Below are 20,671 nucleotides of genomic sequence, written 5' to 3'. Positions count from 1 at the left end.
TCCTGAGTGTAAGTGGAATGGTAGAGTGTAAGGAGCACACTTAAGCATTGGTGTCTGTTCGCTTGGATCCTCTCTCACGTGCTTACTAATGATGTGGATTTTTAAGATTATTTATTTAGGTTCAGGGCCCATAGCTCAGTGGTTAGGGCGCTGGCCACATACATGGGGCTGGTGGGTTCGAACCTGGCCTGGGCCTGCTAAATAACAATGATAACAACAACAACAAAAATAGCCGGGCATTGTGGTGGGCGCCTATACTCCCAGCTACTTGGGAGGTTGAGGCAAAAGAATCGTGTAAGCCCAAGAGTTTGAGATTGCTCTGAGTTGTGATGCTACAGCACTCTACCAAGGGATACATAGTGAGACTCTGTTTCAAAAAAAAGAAGACAAGGCTCATTCTGTCACCCAGGCTGGAGTGCAATGGTATAATCATAGTTCATTGTAACCTCAAACTCCTATGCTCAAACAGTCTTGCCCCAGCCTGCCAAGGATTATAGGGACATGGCATCATGCCTAGCTAATTTAAATGTTTTTTTTTTTAACCTTTTCTTTAAAAATTTCAGATTAGTATAAGGGTACATACAATTAGGTTACATTGTTTACATTTATTAGGTAAAATCAAAGTCGCAATTGAGCCTTTCATCCAAGAGATGTACCATTTACCTCTACATTGTACCTGATAGGTGAGAGCTTACCAAACCCCTTCCCTAAATTTTTTTTGTTGAGACAGGGTCTCACTGTGTTCCCCAGGCTGGTCTCAAACTGGCCTCAAATGATCCTCTCATCTCAGCCTCCCAAAGTGTTGGGATTATAGGTATGCTCTACCATGCCTAGCCATGATGTGGTTTTGAACAAGTTGTTTAATCTCTCTTGAGCTTTACTTTCATCACCTTTAAAATGGGGTAAATATTGGTTAGTTGGTAAGATGATTGTGATGTTTGGAGATAAGTAAAACTTTTATACCCAGTTTCTGGCTCATAGTAGATAACCTGAGAAATGATATTTGATATTATAAATAATGAAAGTGAAGGATGTTTATATGCTTGGGGAAACATGGATTCTTGACTTTTAAAAATTATCTGCATTGACTTACAGGGTTTTTACTCCATTTTTCTTAGGTATCTCCCTCTCCTTTCTAAAAAACAACTAACCAGGACCTTTTGCCTTTGGTACAAGGAAAGAGGGAAAAAAACTAAACTTTTAAGTTTTCCTGGTATAGTATCTTATTTAAGTCTTCCTGTTTGTAGTATGTAAACTTACTTAAATTATTATTGTAAACAGGCCCAAGATGTTCTGGTGCAGGAGATGGAAGTGGTAAAACAAGGAATGAGCCATGGAGAACTCTCAAGTGAAGCTTATAACCAGGTGTGGGAAGAATGCTACAGTCAAGTTTTATATCTTCCTGGGCAGAGCCGCTACACACGGGCTAATCTAGCTAGCAAAAAGGACAGAATTGAATCTCTTGAAAAGAGGCTTGAGGTTGGTATTTTTTTTTTTTAATTCTAATTTTAAATGTACCTTGATTGCAATAATGAACCAGGTAATACCACTGGAGACAACTTCAGAAGAATAGACCTGAGGTGTTCATTGTCTTTGCAGTTATTGAAGAAAACTACACTGAAGTGTTTGGTCTTCCTTGGCCATATTCATTGATTATTTTGCAATTGATGGCTTTCATGACTGAAGAGTGCCTTACACACTGACCACAGGTCATTCAGAACCTTTTAGTTCTGGGAGCAAGGAACCAAGAAGTCACCACTAGTCATGTAGAACAATGTAGATCAACACTGAAATAGCCTCTTTTCTCTAAGGAGGAATCTCAGCAGTACCAAGGTTTTTTTTTCTGTAGCCAAGAGACCACATTTACAAAACTTTGATACCATTGTATACACCCTCCGATTCCTATAAATTTGAGTTAAGAGAAGGCAGAGCTGTATTATCTAGACAGTGGCTTCCATGATTTTCAATCTGTGAAAATGCTAAAACATACTAGATCAGTCTTATGGCATGTGGTTAATATAGCCTGCGTATTTTGAATTCTAAAATCTATGGAGGCATTTTGCCAGTGGAATGTAAATTGTGATTCATAGATCGCCAGGCTGCCTTGTGGGTTTTTAATGGTGGTCCTTGGGGACTAAGGCCAAGATGGGATGGGGAAGAGAAAGGGTACCTTAGATGGTCATATACAGAATATGGCCACATTTTTCCTCTTTTGTGTGATCATGAGTTTCTCTTTACAGAAAGCAGATTTGCAAATATTTTTATTTATGGCTAAGACCAGAAATAGTTAAATTGTTTCAGGTGGTTGGGGCAGAGTGGGACTGGGGAAATCAGGAAAAGGCAGTACCTATTAATTTGAGTTATTTTCAGTCTTAATTTAACTTTAAGATCACATGTATAGGCACTTGATAGTTAATGCCCGTGAGCCCCGCCTTTTTTTTCATTAGCGGGAAATTAGTGGTTCTGAAATTATTCTCACTTAGGTGTGATCTTAGCAGGTCAGTTCTACTGATTACTCTAGTTGAATTACTGCTAACTTCCAGCAGGGTGTGCTGTTGCTCTGTGTTTGAAGTTAAAGTCAGGGAAAATAGACCATGAGTGGTTAAATTTTAAGTTGTATTTTCTGATGTGTAGGCTTTATTTCTTATAAGTGGTAGTTAGCAGAGTAATTCTGATCTAAGGTTAGCATCATAATTGATTGGAAAGCTATTTGGAAAGCTACTTTGTAACATTTATATATAAATACTTAGGTCTCTCACTTTGAAAATCTTCTCTTTTGAGGTAGGTAAACTTTGCTGTGAATGGCAAGGACATTTTGTGCTGTTTAAAATGTTTTAAAAAAAGTCTTTCCCTAAATCTCATTTACTTTGTTGAGGCACTAACTTTCATGACAGCAAATAAATGTGTCACAAAGTGAGTAGTGCAATAAAGTACAGTAATTTTTATTTCTATGTTGAATTGGTCTTGTGAGTTTTGAAGGGAAAAATACAGAAAGAACCACTGCTGTTCTTGTGGAGATTTATTTGGGTCGTTTATGAACAACCATTAAAAACATGTGGTTCTCTTTGTTCAGTTCAGTACCAGGAACTGAAATCTTCTGTTGAAGTATTTTTGTTGAAGGATTGGTGATTTTGGAAGAATATTCATAAAACAGTCTGAAGTAATTTTTCTCTCTTGACTCCTGGATAACTTCCTTTATTGTTTACCCACCTAGTTACTTTTAAAGAATACTTAATCAAGTCCTTTCATTTAGTAAACTGCTTATTTTAGATGGGACTTCATTAAATCTTTAAAAAGAAGAAAAGCAACTCAAAAATCCAAATAAACAAAACCCCCATTTTATTTGTATCTATCCCTAATTCAAAACTAGGTTTCTTTTAGCTTATTTTCGTTTTTGAAGACACACAGTTCTTCTGGTTTGAAATACATAAATATTTTATTTCAGTTGTGGTAATTCTTTCATCATTTCAGTTGATTGCTAAATTATAAACATTATTCAAAGTTTGTTGTGGGGAAGGAACTCTAGTTATATTGTATAAACTAAAGCTAAATGTTATACTTAAATTATCCTTTCCATCTTAGGTTCAGGGAGATGTGCCTTTCTGTGTAAGCACAGCACAGTATACCATGGCTGCCAATGTGTTTGATTTTTGCTGCCATGAACTTTGGAACAGTGAATCTAAATTATGGCCCTATCACAGCGTATCAAGCAAGATGAAATCCAGCTTTGTCGTGGCTGGTGTCTCCTAAATAGATTAAAAAAGTATGCCCTGAGGTTTATATTGGAACTAGTCTTTGGGCCATTACTCATGATTAATATTTGAAACTTAGCACTTAAATGAAAATCCTTAAGATACTCATTTAAAACTAATAGAACCATCTCAAATTTTTTTGTAGAATGTGATGGGGGTATGTGTGTATGTGTGTATGAGGAGTCTGTTAAATAAATAGAATCAGAATGTAGTTGTAGATCAGAAGTAAGTGGAAAAGACTTCTGAGCTATAACCAAGTCCATGTATTTTATTCTGCTTTGGAGGCAGAATTAACTTTAGAACCTTGCCAGACATTTATGTGTAAAATAAGACAGTAACAGCAAACATAGCAATGACAGCTAATATCAGAAAGGGAAAAGTTATGAAAGCATAGCATGCTGAGGCCATTTTAACAGGGTGGCAAAAAGCCTGGTATTTGGTAGCTTCTGAGGGCCTTACAGATGTAGGGTAGGAGACAAGGGTGATAACCCAAATTAATAAGACAGCTTAATTTTTATTTAGTGTCTTTTTTTTTTTTTTTTTAAAAGATGGCTATAATTTTTATCAAATGGTTAAAAATAAAAGAGCTTTAGTACTTTTATTTATTCGCATTCAGTGACTATTACTGAGCATTTACTGTGTACCAGACATGTTTCTAGGTCCTGGGGATATGCAGGAACAAGGCAGATAAGTTCTCTACTCTAAAGGGCTTCAGTTATCTGGAAAATGCTTACTGTGGAAAACCTCATTTTTTGATGATGCCAGATAAATGAGTCATTACTGTATTTAGGAAGTGCAAATAGAATTTGAAGTGTTCTAATTTGTTTCTACTTTAAGTGGAAATAGGAAATTATCTGAAGACATAATTATTTTGAGTGAAGTAATTTTCAGTAGGTGCAAAAGTGAAATGAGAAGTCTGGACTTAGACCTGCCATTAAATTTAATAGTATTTGAAATAGTATCTAAACTGCTGTGTTGAGGAAGTTTGGCTGAAAAGTAGATTTTGTCATGTTAGCTATAAAAATGGAAAGGCTTTCCTTAGAGGTAGAAATGAGGTCCAGAAGTAATACTGTTTCTCTCTGTAATTTATTGACACAGTCAACTGTAGTCAAGAAATATTATGTAACATTGACTTCTTGGAAATAAAGTAACTTAAAGAATACAGATAACACATTTAAAATCCTTCTCAGTGTATTTGTAGAACTCTGGTGAGGACCCATAACTTTGCTGAAGGTTGTATTTCAGCGAAATTGGCTGCACAATGCATCCCATTTCCCCCCTGATTTTTGTTACAAAGTCAGATATTTTTACATACTTTGAAGAGTGAAAACTCAAGGTAAGGATTTTAATAAGTGGGCAATTCTGGGTAGAGGGGTATGTGTTGTAGTATCTCAACATGCTTATGTTTCTGTTCTCTTTTGTTGGGGTAGGGTTTGGAAAGTGGCTTGTGGTGCAGGAGGAGATTCCAGTACTTGGAAATACTCTCTTTCCATGACCCTTAAAGGCACTGACGTATTTCATAGTTGTTTCTAGTAAGAACTCTTTAAGAATCACACCAGGAATCTTTGGTACAACTTTGTTGCTTCTGTTGTGCCTCAACCCAAGCTGATTCTGTTTCATGCATTTTATGTGTTTCACTTCCTAATGTGTGTAAAGTGCTCTTTCATTTTTTATTGCATTGTTAGAGTATTACTGTTCTTCTAAGAACTTTTAGTAAGGCTTTGTCTTACTGATTAGCTTCTTTTGCAGGGATGCAATCTGATGGCTGCAAAGTCATAGACCATGGCTATAATCACTTTGACCTGCATCTCATCAGTATGGAGAGGGCTCACTGATAAAACGTGATGCCTAGTGAGTAGTAAAGGGATTACAGGAGAGTCATTCATGGATTTTTGTTTGCAAACTTTTTGGTGATTGAACCACATCTTACTATTATGGGATCATACTTCTTCCTCATCAGTGGATTAGGAAGTGGCGCTGCTTTTGACTACTTATTTTGGCTATTGTTAAGCCTGTTTTTCCAGTATAAGGTTAGTAGTATAAAGTTATATTCTGGGTCCCCAAGCAAGAGTTTCAGTGAGGGATGTTCTTAATGTTTCTGAACTTCACTGTAAATGACTTTAATTGACGACAGTCTTGGAGACCCAAGGATAATATGTTTATTTTGGAGTTACTTACTCTTAGTAACTTTAACAAACTTAGTGAGCTTGAAAGTAACAATTACACTTTTATAAGTCCCATAGAGCTCCCTTTTGTAATGACCCGAGGAAACACTTATGGTTCTACTGATTCATCTCTTGGGGACCATCAGTTTTCCATTCGTCTCTGGCCAGTCTTTTTTAGACAGTTTCTCTTCTATGCATTTAAAAAAATAACATTTGTAGGCATCTTTCTAAAAATAACCGTGTTTTATGGAAGATTTAAAGGAAATAGAAAAAATAAAGACGAAAAGGAGCCTACTATCCAGGCATAATCACCTGAAACATTTTGGTGTGTACATATACTCCTCTAACCCACCAATCCCCTCTCCTATATATCATTTAAAACATTTCTATGTATGGATAAAGGGTAGAAGGTACAAAACTAAACTGGGATCATCATATACTTTTCATTTAATTGTATAATGTTATAAATATGATTTTTTAAAAAGAAAAACATAATCTGCTGTCATTTAAAATCTTTGGCAAAGAAAAGATCAGCTTTGGTGAAATTGCTGAATAACTAAATGCTAGTTATAGTCTATCCTTTTAAAAAAGTTTTTAAATGTAACCTTTTTTCCCATAAAATTTTTCTAAGAGATATTTGTTTTCTTATAGCCTGATAGCATGTTAAGAATAAAAAGAATTTGGAATTTAAAAATGTGAACTGGGAAAGTAAAAGGTTTATTCAAGTGTCAAATAAAATTCTTATATGCGGATACATACAAGTAAATGTAAAAATAGGGAAAGAATGATGGGTAGGTGTACTGTATTAATTGAGGTCTTGTTTACATGTGTCTAGAATAATTTGTTTTTCAGGGAGCAGGCTGGGTCTGGTGGCATTAAGCCATTCCGTCCCAGAGCTTGAAGTTCTTCAGGAATGTTTTCATTTCAGAGGCTGAAGCAGGGAGGACATTTGGTTTATTAGCGGTGATGTGGCAATGTGTTGGACTTTCAAGTAGGACATGACTGTATAGCATCATCACTTAGTGCTTGTGTAGCCGAGGGCAAGTTACTTATCCCCTTTGGGTCTCATATATCCTCAACTGTAATATTTGGGTAGGTTTTTATTTAATGGAAGTATGAGTTTAAGAAAATGTAAGATTAAATGAGATACTGTGTGCCTAGCAAATAACAAGTTTTAGTAAATAGGATTTTTTTTCCATGTCTCTTCAAGTCTGTATGACCCTTAGTTATAATACCAAAATTGGACTGTGCTTAATACTATGAAGTATTAAGAAGAAACTTCATCTCAAGGAACAGGGCAACTTAAATTTTTATATTCTATAAATTTTGATGAATATCTGAAATTTGAGACAACAGGCTGATTTTAGGAGGGAGATTATACTGAGGCTTAAAACTCAGATTCTGGTTAGTGTAAATGGATTTTACATCATTGGATTTTAATGTAATATTTCATCATTTTGGGGTGTTGAAATACTTGACATACTTGTACATTTCAATGTCTCCATCATTTTACATTATATTGATGTTCCATGGTTTATGGTATACGTCTTAAGAAAATTAGCCTCCTAAAGCATACTGTGTATACAGGTTGAGCATTTTACAAAACTTACAGTTACCTTCCCTCATTTCAATCATGAAATGGCTAGCGTAAGATAACCAAGCTAGACTTGATTATTAAAAGCTGTATTCTGTTTCTTCTTTATATGTTTAATGACTAACTTTACACAGTTGTTTGGTGAAATTATTTTTTTCCTGTGCTTAAATTTATTTTTGTACAGCTTATGTCTATATTTGCATGGAATCTTAGCACAGTATTTGAGCCAGAAGACTTTTACAAAGGTTGAGCTAACTGAAATAAAATAGTTGGTATTAAATGGAAGCTAACAACTTTGATGTTTTAAAATCTTTGGTGGTTTGGGAATAATAAATGACTCAACTGTATGAGGTAAGGTAATTCCCGTATACAGAGTACTAATAATGCTAAATATACCTTGATGACTGATATGTGGTAATTAAACAGTTTCTGAGCATACTATGTTACACCAAATTAGAAATTGAATATCTGTGGAGTGCAGTTAGTATATGTTTAATTGAGGTGTCTTACCAATAAAATATTAATTTGTATGACTAATTTTTTTAAAGGATAATATCTATTAATTTGAAATTCTTTGCTCTTCAGGTTTTGGAATGTGTATTTGAATCACATGTGATTGGAGTACCTAATATGGGTATTCTTAGAATATGCTGTATTATAGTATAAGGAATTTGATATAATTGGGGGAATTTCGTTGTTCATTTCTTACTTGGAATGAGGACTTTTTGATGGGGGTAGCTGAGAAAACAGATGGTATCTAGCTCACGTAATGACTTGGGCTGATTCCCATTGAGATATCTACCCTGATTGCCTATTAGAATCATCTGGGAGCTTTAAAGATACAACAGTCTGAAGCCATTTAAATCAGTCTCTGGGGTTAGGACATTGCTGCTGGCAGATTCTAAAAGCTCCACAGGTAGTTCTAAAGTTTAGCCATGGTTGAAAATCACTAGCTTAAAAAGACATGCTCCAGGAATATTTGAAGTGGGAGAAAGTAAATGAAATTATTTATATATTTTATTGAGACAGAGTCTTACTTTGTCACCCTTGGTAGAGTGCTATGGTGTCATAGCTCGCAGCAACCTCAAACTCACGGGCTCAAGTGATTCTCTTGCCTCAACCTTCCTAGTAGCTGGGACTACAGGTGCCTGCCATAATGCGCAACTATATTTTGTTGTTGTTTAATAGGCCCGGGCCTGGTTTGAACCCACCAGCCCCAGAGCATATGGCTGGCACTCTAACCACTGGGCTGCGGGTACCCTAAATAGAAATTATTATCTTCTCTCCTTGTTTGTGTTGTAAAATGTGTGAGGTGGAAGTTGTCTTTTTAAAGAAATCTAACTCCACCCCTGCTTTAGAGCTTAGACTCAGAAAGTACTGCTCTTGATTTCTGGGGAAAATAATTCTTGCATTTTTATATCTAGAAAAATCAATGTTAAGGTTTTTTTTTTTTTCTCTGTGGAGGTAATGTTTCTACTACTTGGATACTTTATTTTTATAATAGCCTATTGAGATAAAAATTACATACCATACAGTGTGATCATTGAGAGTACAATTAGTGTTTAGTAAATTCACAGAGTTGTACAATTGTCATTGGAGTATTTTCATCACCCCACAAGGAAACTTTGTACTGTTAGCAGTCATTCCCCATTCCCTCTCACCTGGCCATCTCTTAATCTACCATTTAGGCAACCATCTACTTTCTGTATCTATTTGCCTATTTTAGGCATTTCATATAAGTGGAATAATATAATATGTGATCTTTTGTTGGCTTCATTTACTTAGCATAATGTTTTCAAGGTTCATCTGTGATGTAGCATACATTAGTACTTCTTTTTTATGGTTGAATAATATTCCGTTGTATGGACAATATTACATTTTGTTTATCCATTCATAACTTAATGGATATTTGTGTTGTTCCTTCCTTTTGGCTATTATAAATAATGGTTGGTGTGAACATTCCTGCATACCTTTCTGTGTGTGGGCTTATGTTTTTATTTTTCTCAGGAAATACTGAGAGTGAACTTGCTAGATCAAATATACTTGAATAATTTGAACTTCAGGGTTAGAAAATCTTCCCATAGAGTTGGGAAACTCCATGAGTGCATGCTCTGGTAAGTTGTAGGACAGAGGTCCAGTGTGTGTTATTTGGTTTCATGGTCTTCAAGAAGCAAACTGCTCACTTAAAAGATGAAAGAGCTTTTTTTCCTTGATCTATTTCCAGGAAGGGGTCTATATAGTCTTTTATGAAAGTTGGAATTTTAAAGAAGCTTTTAAAGCCTTATCCTTACTTAGTCCCTTAGTTATTAGAGAGGAAAGGCAAATGTTTGACTCTATAAAATAATAATTATCAGAGTTAACATTTATTGACTGTTTACTCTGTGCCAGGCACTGGGCGGCTGAGGGTTTTTATGCATATGATTTTATTTAAACTTCATAACAACTTTTAGCAGTTGTCATTTTTTTTTTTTTAACTGGTGGAGAAATGGAGACACACAGGCTAAATAACTTGCATCAGTTCAAAACAGTTGGGTGACACACTCCTTTAACCTTTGTACTGCTGTCTGCCTTTAGTCAGTATTTCCTGATACTTTAAAGACACGTAGCACTGCCATGGAAAGTACCCTGATATCAGAGGAAAATGGTTCCTTTATAAAGGACATTATCAATTCTTAGGAATTTATTCCTCAAGCAAATTGCAGAGGAATAAAAGCTTAATAATTTTTATAAAGTGCTAAAGAAATGAATGGTTTTAAAGGAGCTTTACTTAGATTAATTTTTTTCTTTTTAGTTATTATAGGTACATAATAGTTGCTAATCTTTTTAGGATACATGTAATCTTTTGATACAGGTATACAATGTGAATTAATCAAGTTGGGGCGATTGGGGTATCTAACACTTTAGGCATTTAATATTTTTTTTGTGTTAGGAACATTCCAGTTTCATTCTTCTAGTTATTTTAGAGTATATCCTAACTTGTTGGTTATAGTCACTTCATTGTGCTATCAAATATTGTTCAGGTTTTCTGTGCCTGACTTATTTCACTTAGCATAATGTCCTTTAGGTACATCCGTCTTATTGCAGTTGACGGAATTTCCTGCTTTTTAGCAGCTGAATAGTATTCCATTGTGTATGCATACCACATTTAAAAAATCTGTTCACCCAATGATGGACATTCCAGTTGATTCCATATCTTGATTGTTGTGAATAATGATACAGTGACTGTGGGAGTACAGATGTGTCTTTGACATGCTTATTTCATTTCCTTTGGATATATGCCCAGAAGAAGAATTGCTAGATCATATGATAATTCTATTTTTACTTTTTTTAGGAAACTTAATCCTGTTTTCCAAAATGGCTATACTAATTTGTGAATCAGCAGAATACAGCGTTCTTTTTTCTCCTTATTTTCACCAATATTTATTATCTTGCATCTTTTTGATAAAAAAGATGTGAGGCAGTATCTCATTCATTTTCATTTCTCTAATGATTAGGGATGTTAGGCTTTTAAAAAATATATTCCTTGGCCATTTGTATATTTCCTTTTGGGGAAACTCTATTCAGGTCCTCTTTCTTTCTTTCCTTCTTTTTTTTTTTTTTTTTGAGACAGAGTCTCACTCTGTTGCCCTGGTTAGAGTGCCAAGGCATCAGCCTAGTCATAGCAACTTCAAACTCATGGGTTCAAGCAATCCTTCTTCAGCCTCCTAAGTTGCTGGGACTACAGGCGTCAGCCATAATGCCTGGCTAATTTTTCTGGTTTTTGGTAGAGATGGGCTCTTACTCTTGCTCAGGAGGGTCTCAATCTACCCACCTTGGCCTCCCAGAGTGTTAGGAATATAGGTGTGAGCTACCATGCCTGGCTCCTTTGTCCATTTTTCAAATAAGATTGTTTTCTTTTTATTGAGTAGATGGAGTTCCTTGTATGTTTTGGGTATTAGCCCCATATCTGATATATGATCTACAAATATTTTCTCCCAATCTGTAGGCTCTTTTCTTCACTTTGTTAGTTATTTTCTTTGATGTACAAAACGTTTTTAGTTTGATTCAGTCTGATTTGTTTGTTTTTGCTGTCATTGCCTGCGCCCATGGGGTCATAATGAAGAAATTTCTGCGCATTCCAATGTCACAGAGCTTTTCCCCTATGTAATTTTATAGTTTCAGTTCTTATGTTGATGTCTAATCCATTTGGAATTGTATGAGGGTGAGTTGAAAGTCCATATTCATTCTTTTCATGCTTTACCAACTGAGATAGCTGGGTAGACATCCATTTTTATTCTTCTGCATATTAATATCTGGTTTTCTCAACACTATTTATTGAAGAGACTGTCTTTTCTCCATTGTGAGATTCGGCACGTATGTCAAAAATCAGTTGACCCTTGGAGTGTGGGTTTATATCTGGGCTCTTTATCATTATATTGTTTTTCATGAGAGTACCATGCTGTTTTGATTACTATGCCTTTGTAGTATGTTTTAAAATCTTACAGTGTAGTACCTCCTTTTGCTCAAGATTTTTCTAGCTATTTAAGTTCTTTGGTGGTTCCATATAAATTTTAGGATTTTTTTTTTTATTTCTGTGAAGAATGACATTGAAATTTTGATAAAGATCACATTGATTCCGTAGATTGCTTTGGGTAGTATGGATATTTTAACTATTAATTCTTCTAGTCCATGAACATGGGATATTGTTCCACTTATTTGTGTCATGTTCAGTTATTTTCATAAATATTTTATAGTTTTCAATATACAGATCTTCACCCCTTTGGTTGTATTTATTCCTCTTTTACTTTTTTGCTACTGTTGTAAATGGGGTTGTTTTCTTAATTTCTTTTTCAGATAGTACATTGTTAGTGTACAGAAATGCTACAGATTTATGTGTGTTGATTTTTTTTAATATCCTGCCACTTTACTGAATTTATCAGTTGTAACACTTTTTTTTTAGTCTTTAGGGGTTTCGATAAACAAGATAATGTATTTCACTTTCACTTCTTTCTCTGTTATTTGGATGGCTTTCTTTTTGTTTTCTTTTTCTTACCTACTTGCTTGTGCTGAGACTTGTAATACTCTGTTGAACAGAAGTGATGAGAGTAGACATCCTTGTTGTGTGTTTTTTTTTTTTTTTTTTTGTAGAGACAGAGTCTCACTGTACCGCCCTTGGGTAGAGTGCCGTGGCATCACACGGCTCACAGCAACCTCTAACTCTTGAGCTTACACGATTCTCTTGCCTCAGCCTCCTGAGCAGCTGGGACTACAGGCACCCGCCACAACGCCCGGCTATTTTTTCTTTTTGTTGCAGTTTGGTCCGGGCTGAGCTTGAACCTGCCACCCTCAGCATATGGGGCCGGCGCCCTACTCACTGAGCCACAGGCGCTGCCCCTTGTTGTGTTTTTGAACTTAGAGGAAAAGCCCTCAACTTTTCACCATTGAGTGTGATGTTAGCTATGAGTTTATTGTATATGGCCTTTGCTGTGTTGAGGAACTTTCTCCTGTACTTAATTTGTCGAGTGTTTTTATCAGGAAGGATGCTGAGTTTTGTTAAATGCTTTTTCTGCATCTGTTGAGATGATCCTATATTTTGTACCCTTCGTTTTGGTTAGTATGGTGAATCACATTTATTGATTTGTATATGTTCAACCATCTTTGCTTCTCAGAATAAGTCCCTCTTGATCATGGTAAGTCATCTTTTTAATGTGATGTTGAATATGGTCTGCAGAATTTTGTTGAGGATTTTTTGCATCTGTGTTCATCAGTGATAATGGCATATAGGTTTATTTTATGATGGTAGCTTTGCCTTTTGTAGGTTAATGCTAGCCTCATAAAAATTGAGTTTGGAAATATTCCCTCCTTTACAGTGTTTGGAAGAGTTTGAGAAGAATTGGCATTAGCGTTTTCCTCTTCCTTCCTTACCTTGTCTGCCTTGTCTTCCTTCCTCCCTTCTTCCCTTCCTTGTCTCTTTTTCTTTCTTTTCTTTGACAGAGACTCAGGCTAGAGTGCCATGGTAGCAGCCTCGCTCACGCAACCTCAAACTATTGGGTTCAAGTGGTCCTGCCTCAGCCTCCCAAGTAGCTGGGACTATAGGTGCCTGCCATGACACTGGCTAATTTTTCTCTTTTTAGTAGAGATGTGATCTCACTCTTGTTAAGGCTGGTCTCAAACTCCTGAGCTCAAGTGGTCCTTGTGCCTCAGCCTCCCAGGGTGCTAGGGTTCCAGGCCTGAGCCACTGTGCCTGTCCAGCTCTTTTTTAAATGTTTGGTAGAATTCACCTATGAAGCTATTTGGTCCTGGGCTTTTCCTCCATGGAGACTTTAATTACTGATTCAGTCTCCTTGTTCATTATTAGTCTGCGCAGATTTCTGATTTTTTTGTGATTCAGTCTTGGTAGGTTATATGTTTCAAGGAGTTTATTCATTTTTTCTAGTTTGTCCAATTTGTATATAATTGTTCATAATAGTTTTTTATGATTCTTTGTATTTCTATGTTATCAGTTGTAATGTCTTCTCTTTCATTTCTGATTTAATTTTCTTATCTCTTTTTTCTCTTAACTAAGGGTTTGTCAGTTTATCTTATCAGAAAATCAATAGTTTTATTGCTCTTATGTATCATTTTTCTAGCCTCTGTTTCATTTATTTCTGATCTGAACTTTTTTTCCTTCTTTCTGTTGACTTTGGGCTTAGTTTGTTCTTTTAATAGATTTTTGAGGTATAATATTCCATTGTTTATTTGAGATTTTTTTTTTTTTTTTTGAGTAGGCATTTAGTGCTATGAACTTCCCTCTTAGAACTACTTTTGTTGCATCCCCTAAGTTTTGGTATGCTGTGTTTCCATTTTCATTTGTCTAAAGATTTTTAAAAATTTCCTCGATTCTTTCTGCTGTGAGGGTGTCCAAAGGTTGCCATACATAAATAGGGAAAATGTAGCTAAATCTACCTTTATTTACAAAATATTTATTACAAAATTTTACAAAATATTTATTACAAAATTTTACAAAATATTTATAAAACATTTCTCTATGTGTTGATATATAAATAGTATAATTAAAATATAAAATAAGTTTATATTTGTTAATTTTTAAATTTTTTCTATTCATAGCAACCTTTGGGACAACTTGTAGTTTTCTAGTGTCATACCTTTGTTAATTGGAAAAGATCATTGAAATAATTTTGATCTTCTTAAATTTGGTAAGACTTTTTGTGGTCTAACATATCCGTCCTGGAAAATATTCTGTGTACATTTGAGAAAAATGTTGCAATGTTTCTGTACATGTCTGTTAGGATGAAATGTTTTGGTACATGTCTGTTAGGTCCATTTGGTTGAAAAGTGCAGTTCAAGCCTAGTGTTTCCATGTTGATTTTTTTGGTCAGAATGATTTCTCTGTTGAATATGGGGTATTAAAATGCCCTACGATTATTGTGTTGTAGTTTGTGTCTTTCTTTGGATCTTTAAACATTTGCTTTATAAATTTATGTGCTCTGATGTTTGGTGCATATATACAAAGAGCTCCAAAAAGGTATACATTTTAAGAATGGAAAAAATATATTAAAATTGTAATATTCAAGTCATGTTTGACTTCTCATTTACAAGAGGTACTCAGTGTGACTTATATTTATGTTTTGTTATCAGTACATATTGAATATTACGTTTTTTTGTTTTTTTTTTTTTTTTGAGACAGAGTCTCACTCTATGCCGTGGGTAGAGTGCTGTGGTGACATAGCTCACAGCAACTTCAAATTCTTGGGCTCAAACAATCCTCTTGCCTCATCCTCTCAAGTAGCTGGGAGTACAGGCGCCTGCCACAATGCCCCGTTAGTTTTTCTATTTTTAGTAGAGATAGGGTCTTGCTCTTGTTCAGGCTGGTCTCAAACTCCTGAGCTCATGCAATCCACTTCCTTGGCCTCCCAGAGTTGCTAGGATTACAGACTCATGTGAGCCACTGCACCTGGCTTGAGTATTATAATTTTAATACAGTTTTTTCCTTTTTTTTTTTTTTTTTTGAGACAGAATCTCACTTTATCATCCTTGATAGAATGCTGGGGCATCATAGCTCACAGCAACCTCAAACTCTTGGGCTCAAGTGATCCTCTTGGCCTCAGCCTGCCTGGTAGCTGGGACTGCAGGTGCCTGTCACAATGCTCAGCTATTTTTGGGGGACAGGGTCTTGCTCTTGCTCAGGGTGGTCTCGAACTCCTGAGCTCAAGTGATCCACCCGCCTTGGCCTCCCAGAGTGCTAGGATTATAGGAGTCACTGCACCCCTGTTTTTTTCTTTCTTAAAATGTATACTTGTATACATTTTTTTGGCGTCCTCTATACTTATAATTATTATATCCTCTTGATGAATTGCCCCATTTTCACAATATAATAACCTTTTTGTTTCTTTTCTTTACAGGTGGTTGTTGTTTGTTTGTTTTTAACTTGGGACCAGTAGGTAGAGATTCCATTTTTTTCCATTAAAATCTGTTTTGTCTGAAATAAGTGTAACTATTCCTGCTTTCTTTTTGTTTGTATATGCATGGAATCTCTCCATCCCTGCAGTCTTTGAGTGTCCTTTAAGATGAGGTATTTCTGTTGTATTCAGAATATAATTGTACCCCATTCTTTATTCATGTAGCTACTTTATGCCTTAAAAACATTTTTAATTATTTGTTATTAAATTATAACTTTGTACATTAATGCATTTAGTAATTGATAGATGCTCACTGACTAGTGCCATTTTGTTACTTGTTTTCTGTTTGTTTTGTAGATTCTTTTTTCTCTGCTTGCTGCTTTGTGGTTTGTTGGCTTCTGTAGTGGTATGCTTTGGATCTTTTCTTGGTCCCTTTCGTGTGTCTGTTACAGGCTTTTACTTGGTTCTTTTGAGACTTACATAAAATATATAACAAGCTATTTTAAGTTGATGACTACTTTTATTTTGATCACATACCATACTTTTACTTCCCCTCCTCCCATGTTTTATGTTTTTGATGTCATACTTTAAATTTTTGTATAATTTATACCCCTTAACAAATTATTATACCTTTGGGTATTAGTTTTGACTTTGAACTTTTATACCAAAGATATAATTGATTTATCCACCACCATTACAATATACAATATTTTAGATTTGGCAGTGTACTTAGTATTACCAGTGAGTTTTATCCTTTATGTTTTCACGTTAGCATCCTTTTTCTTTAGTTTGAAGAACTCCCTTTAGGTTTTTGTGTAAGGCAGGTCTAATATTGATAAACTCTCTAAGCTATTGTTTGTTTGAGAAAGCCATTGTCATCCCTTTTGGTTTTGAAAGATAGCTATTGGTTGTAATATTCTTGGTTCCCCTCCTCTTGTGTCCCCTTCCCCTTTTAAATATATGATCTTGCTACTCTGGCCTGTGAGGTTTCTGCTGAGAAATCTGCTAATGTTTTTATGGAGGTTCGCTTATACATGATGATTCATTTTCTCTTTTCGCTTTCAATACTTTGTCTTTAACTTTTTTTTTTTTTTTTTTTTTTTGAGATAGAAGTCTCAACATGTCACCCTGGGTAGAGTGCCCTGGCATCACAGCTCACAGCAACCTCAAACTCTTGGGCTTAAGAGATTCTCTTGCTTTAGCCTCTCAAGTAGCTGGGACTACAGATACCCACCACAACTCCAGCTGTTTTGTGGTTGTAGTTGTAGTTGTCATTGTTGCTTAGCAGGCCCGGGCTGGGTTCAAACCTGCCACCCTAGGTGTATGTGGCCAGCACCCTGCCAATGGAGCTATGGGCGCCGCCTGTCTTTAACTTTTGACAATTTTATTATGATGTATCTTGGTGTGGGTTTCTTTGGATTCATCTTATTTGGTGTTTTTTGTGCTTGGATCTGGCTTTCTATATCCTTCCTCAGGCTTGGGACGTTTTCTGCCATTATTTCTTTGAATATGTTTTCTGTCCTCTCTATTCTCTGGGCATGCTAATAATTTGTAAGTTGTTCTGCTTGATGGTATCCCATAATTTTCTCGAGCTGTCTTTACTCTTTTTCATTCTTTTTTCCTTTTGCTCCTCTCATGATGAATGATTTTCCAGTGACCTGTCTTCATGTTTACTGATTTTTTTCTTGTGCTTGATCTAGTCTGCTGTTGAACTCCTCTATTGAATTTCTCAGTTCATTTATAGTATTTTCCAGATTTATGTTTTCTATCTCTTTGTTGAAGTTCTCAGTTTGTTATTGCATTGCTCTCCTGACCTCAGTGAACATCTTTATGACCCTTTTGAATTCCCTTTTGGTTAAATTCTATATTTTCAATTTACTCATGTTCGTGTTACTTGGAATATATTTACCTCTTCATTTTCTATAGTTTCTGTGTATTAGATAAGACAGCTTACCTCTCCCAGTCTTACCAGACTGGCCTGGTGTAGGAGAAGGATTTCACCAATCTATCCAGCCCAAGCTTTTAAGGTGTCTCTCAAATCTGTTTGTCTTGACTGCTCTCTCTCTCTCTCTTTTTTTTTTTTTTTATTAAGAGACAGAGTCTCACTTTGTCGCCGGTGACATCACAGCTCACAGCGACCTCCAGCTCTTGGGCTTAGGTGATTCTCTTGCCTCAGCCTCCTGAGTAGCTGGGACTACAGATGCCTGCTACAATGCCTGGCTATTTTTTTGTTGCAGTTTGTCTGGGGCTGGGTTCGAACACTCCACCCTTGGTATATGGGGCCAGTGCTCTATTCACTGAGCTACAGGCACCACCCTGTTGTCTCTGTTTTTGATGGTGTTGGAGATTAGGATGTGCTGTGTCCTTTCAGTTCTCTGTGATCAGTAAGGTGGAAGCCAAACCTGTAGGTGTAACTGTAAAGGTTGAGGTGTTGAATGTATGTTCCAGTTCCTTCTGTCCTCACGTTGAAGCTGAGTGCCTGATTGTCCACACTCTCTGCGCTAAGCTGACTCTGTGGCAAATGCCTGTACTCATGTTCAGGTTGTACCCTGTGATCCTGAGGAGATAGTCACTGGAAGCAGGCCTATTTTGTCTCTATGATTTTGTTATCTGAGGTCTAGGGAGAGTCAGGAATCCAAAATCTTGTCAACTCCCAGAGCTAGGATATTAAGGATATATTCCTTTGTGTGGTAGCTTTAGAAATCGTGGCACTCAGTTATGTGGACACACTCCTTTAGTAAGTATAGGTAGACCTGGATTTCACTTTTCCACCCTTTTCTATGCACTATTCCTAGAGGGTAGAGCCCCTGAAAGTAATTGCGCATCTGATTAAAAGCACCTCTTTGTTCTAGTAGTCCAGTGATCTAAGGGACTCACACATGCCCAGTCCCCTCTACTCCCAGAGCTCCTCAGGTGGAAACTGTAAAAGTTGGGGTGCTTGGTGTGTGGACAGACTCTCAGAAGAGCATTTTTGAGGTATAGATCATGAAGATGAGTTGTTGCTAGTCCCAAAGTAAATGCAGATGAATGATAGCAGAATCTATTTTGAGAAAGTAGATATTAATTTTTCCCATACTCTGAATTTCAGTCTTACTTTGAAGTCGAATTGTGAATTATTATGTAAATATATTAAAAATTATTGGGACTAACCTGTAAAACTTTTTTCAAGGGCAAGGTAAATCCTTCTTTTTTTTTTTTGTAAATCCCGCTTAAGCCTAATTTTGTTATTGTAGTTGAGGTATAAGGAGCACTAGTGTATTTTTGCTTTGAGTCATGTAGATGAATCTCAGGGGTACCTTTCTAGCCTTGTTATTTAATAGCTTGCTTTTCTTATGTGTGCTGATGTGATCTTCCCCTGCCTTCAGATAAACAGGGGCCACATGACAACAGAAGCCAAGAGAGCTGCAAAGATGGAAAAGAAGATGAAAATTTTGCTTGGGGGTTACCAGTCTCGTGCTATGGGGCTCATGAAACAGTTGAATGATTTATGGGACCAGATTGAGCAGGCTCACTTGGAGTTACGTACTTTTGAAGAACTTAAGAAACATGAAGATTCTGCTATTCCCCGGAGGCTGGAGGTAATGTTACATATTGCCTTGAAGTGTTGCTTAGAGAGAGAACTGCAAAGAATTATAAAGAGTTTTTCCTTTTTTTTTTCTTTTCTGGTGCAGGCTAGGCTATACTGAGGTTGATACTTTTAGGATTTTTTGAGTGAGAGCCTAAGCTTTTTTACTTTGTAGCCTAGAATTATCTGGGTGTTGATGGATGGACCAGATGAATGGTCGGTACAGAGGTGCCTCTCTTTACTCATTTTCTGTTTTGTATATAGATGGATTGTGAGATGGAATAAGTAACCTTTGCCAATCCTGTGAACTTAATTGCATCTCATTCATACAGCTCTATGAGGGGAAACTAAACCAGTGTCTTTTTAAAGTTTTGTAACTTAGGATATGGGGAACGTAGCTAGTCTTTCCAAGCATCACATTCCTTTGGCCAGGTTTGGGTGAGATTTATCTACCAAGTGTGCATGATAGTCCTTGCTGTGTGAAAAGGCAGTCAGGGCTTATTTATGAGCTTTTGTAGATCTTGATAGGACAATAATAGTTTGTTTATTTGAGATAGCCACAGACATTTTACAAGATGGTGATCATATGATCGAATCAAAGAATGATTGTAGCACTGGTTTTTATAGCAAAAGTATTTTCTGTACTTATTTCTCTTTGGGGAATATTTACCTCTTAAGAATTATGAATTAATTCAGCTGTTTCTAAGATGATAAAATACTATAGATACTTTTTTCACTATACTTAACATATAAAGTAATTATTTAATTTTTTTCTCTTTAAGTGTCTAAAAGAAGATGTTCAGCGACAACAGGACAGAGAAAAGGAACTTCAACATAGATATGCTGATTTGGTGGTGGAAAAAGAGTCTTTACAGTCAAAACTATGAAGCATAGTGTATATTCTGTCACATGATGAATTAATTCTGGTTTTCATACTCTGGAAGGCTGAAAGTGATGTTTATCCTCATTGACAAATTTGCCCACCATCTGTGGTTTTTTGGTTGTTCATTTTAAAAGATGTCAGTCTTACATATTCTGTGTATAAAGACTTTAACTCCACAGGACGGACATTTTAGGGCTTAAATTATTATGATGATCATTCTTTTAGCAGTGTCATATTTGCAAAATTTTTTAGTTTTGGTCTTTAATTTTAAAAGCCTAATTTTAAAATGCTGCCTGTGAGTAAACTCTTGAATAAAGACAAAGTGTAAAAAATT

At 35.9% G+C, this 20,671-nt stretch overlaps 1 protein-coding gene across 1 annotated transcript in view; it reads left to right on the top strand.

Moving 5' to 3' along the window:
- The window catches only part of CDC5L (cell division cycle 5 like), a 54,947-nt gene extending 34,276 nt beyond the window's left edge, over positions 1-20,671 (top strand). Inside the window, exons 14-16 of the mRNA XM_053602252.1 lie at positions 1,282-1,479; positions 19,255-19,467; positions 20,237-20,671. Coding sequence (XP_053458227.1) covers positions 1,282-1,479; positions 19,255-19,467; positions 20,237-20,341 — 516 coding nt within the window. The 3' untranslated portion in view covers positions 20,342-20,671. The remainder of the gene's footprint in view (positions 1-1,281; positions 1,480-19,254; positions 19,468-20,236) is intronic.

Source organism: Nycticebus coucang, chromosome 9, assembly GCF_027406575.1.
Source record: "Nycticebus coucang isolate mNycCou1 chromosome 9, mNycCou1.pri, whole genome shotgun sequence".
Taxonomy (NCBI): domain Eukaryota; kingdom Metazoa; phylum Chordata; class Mammalia; order Primates; family Lorisidae; genus Nycticebus; species Nycticebus coucang.
This window is presented reverse-complemented; position numbering and strand designations above follow the sequence as displayed.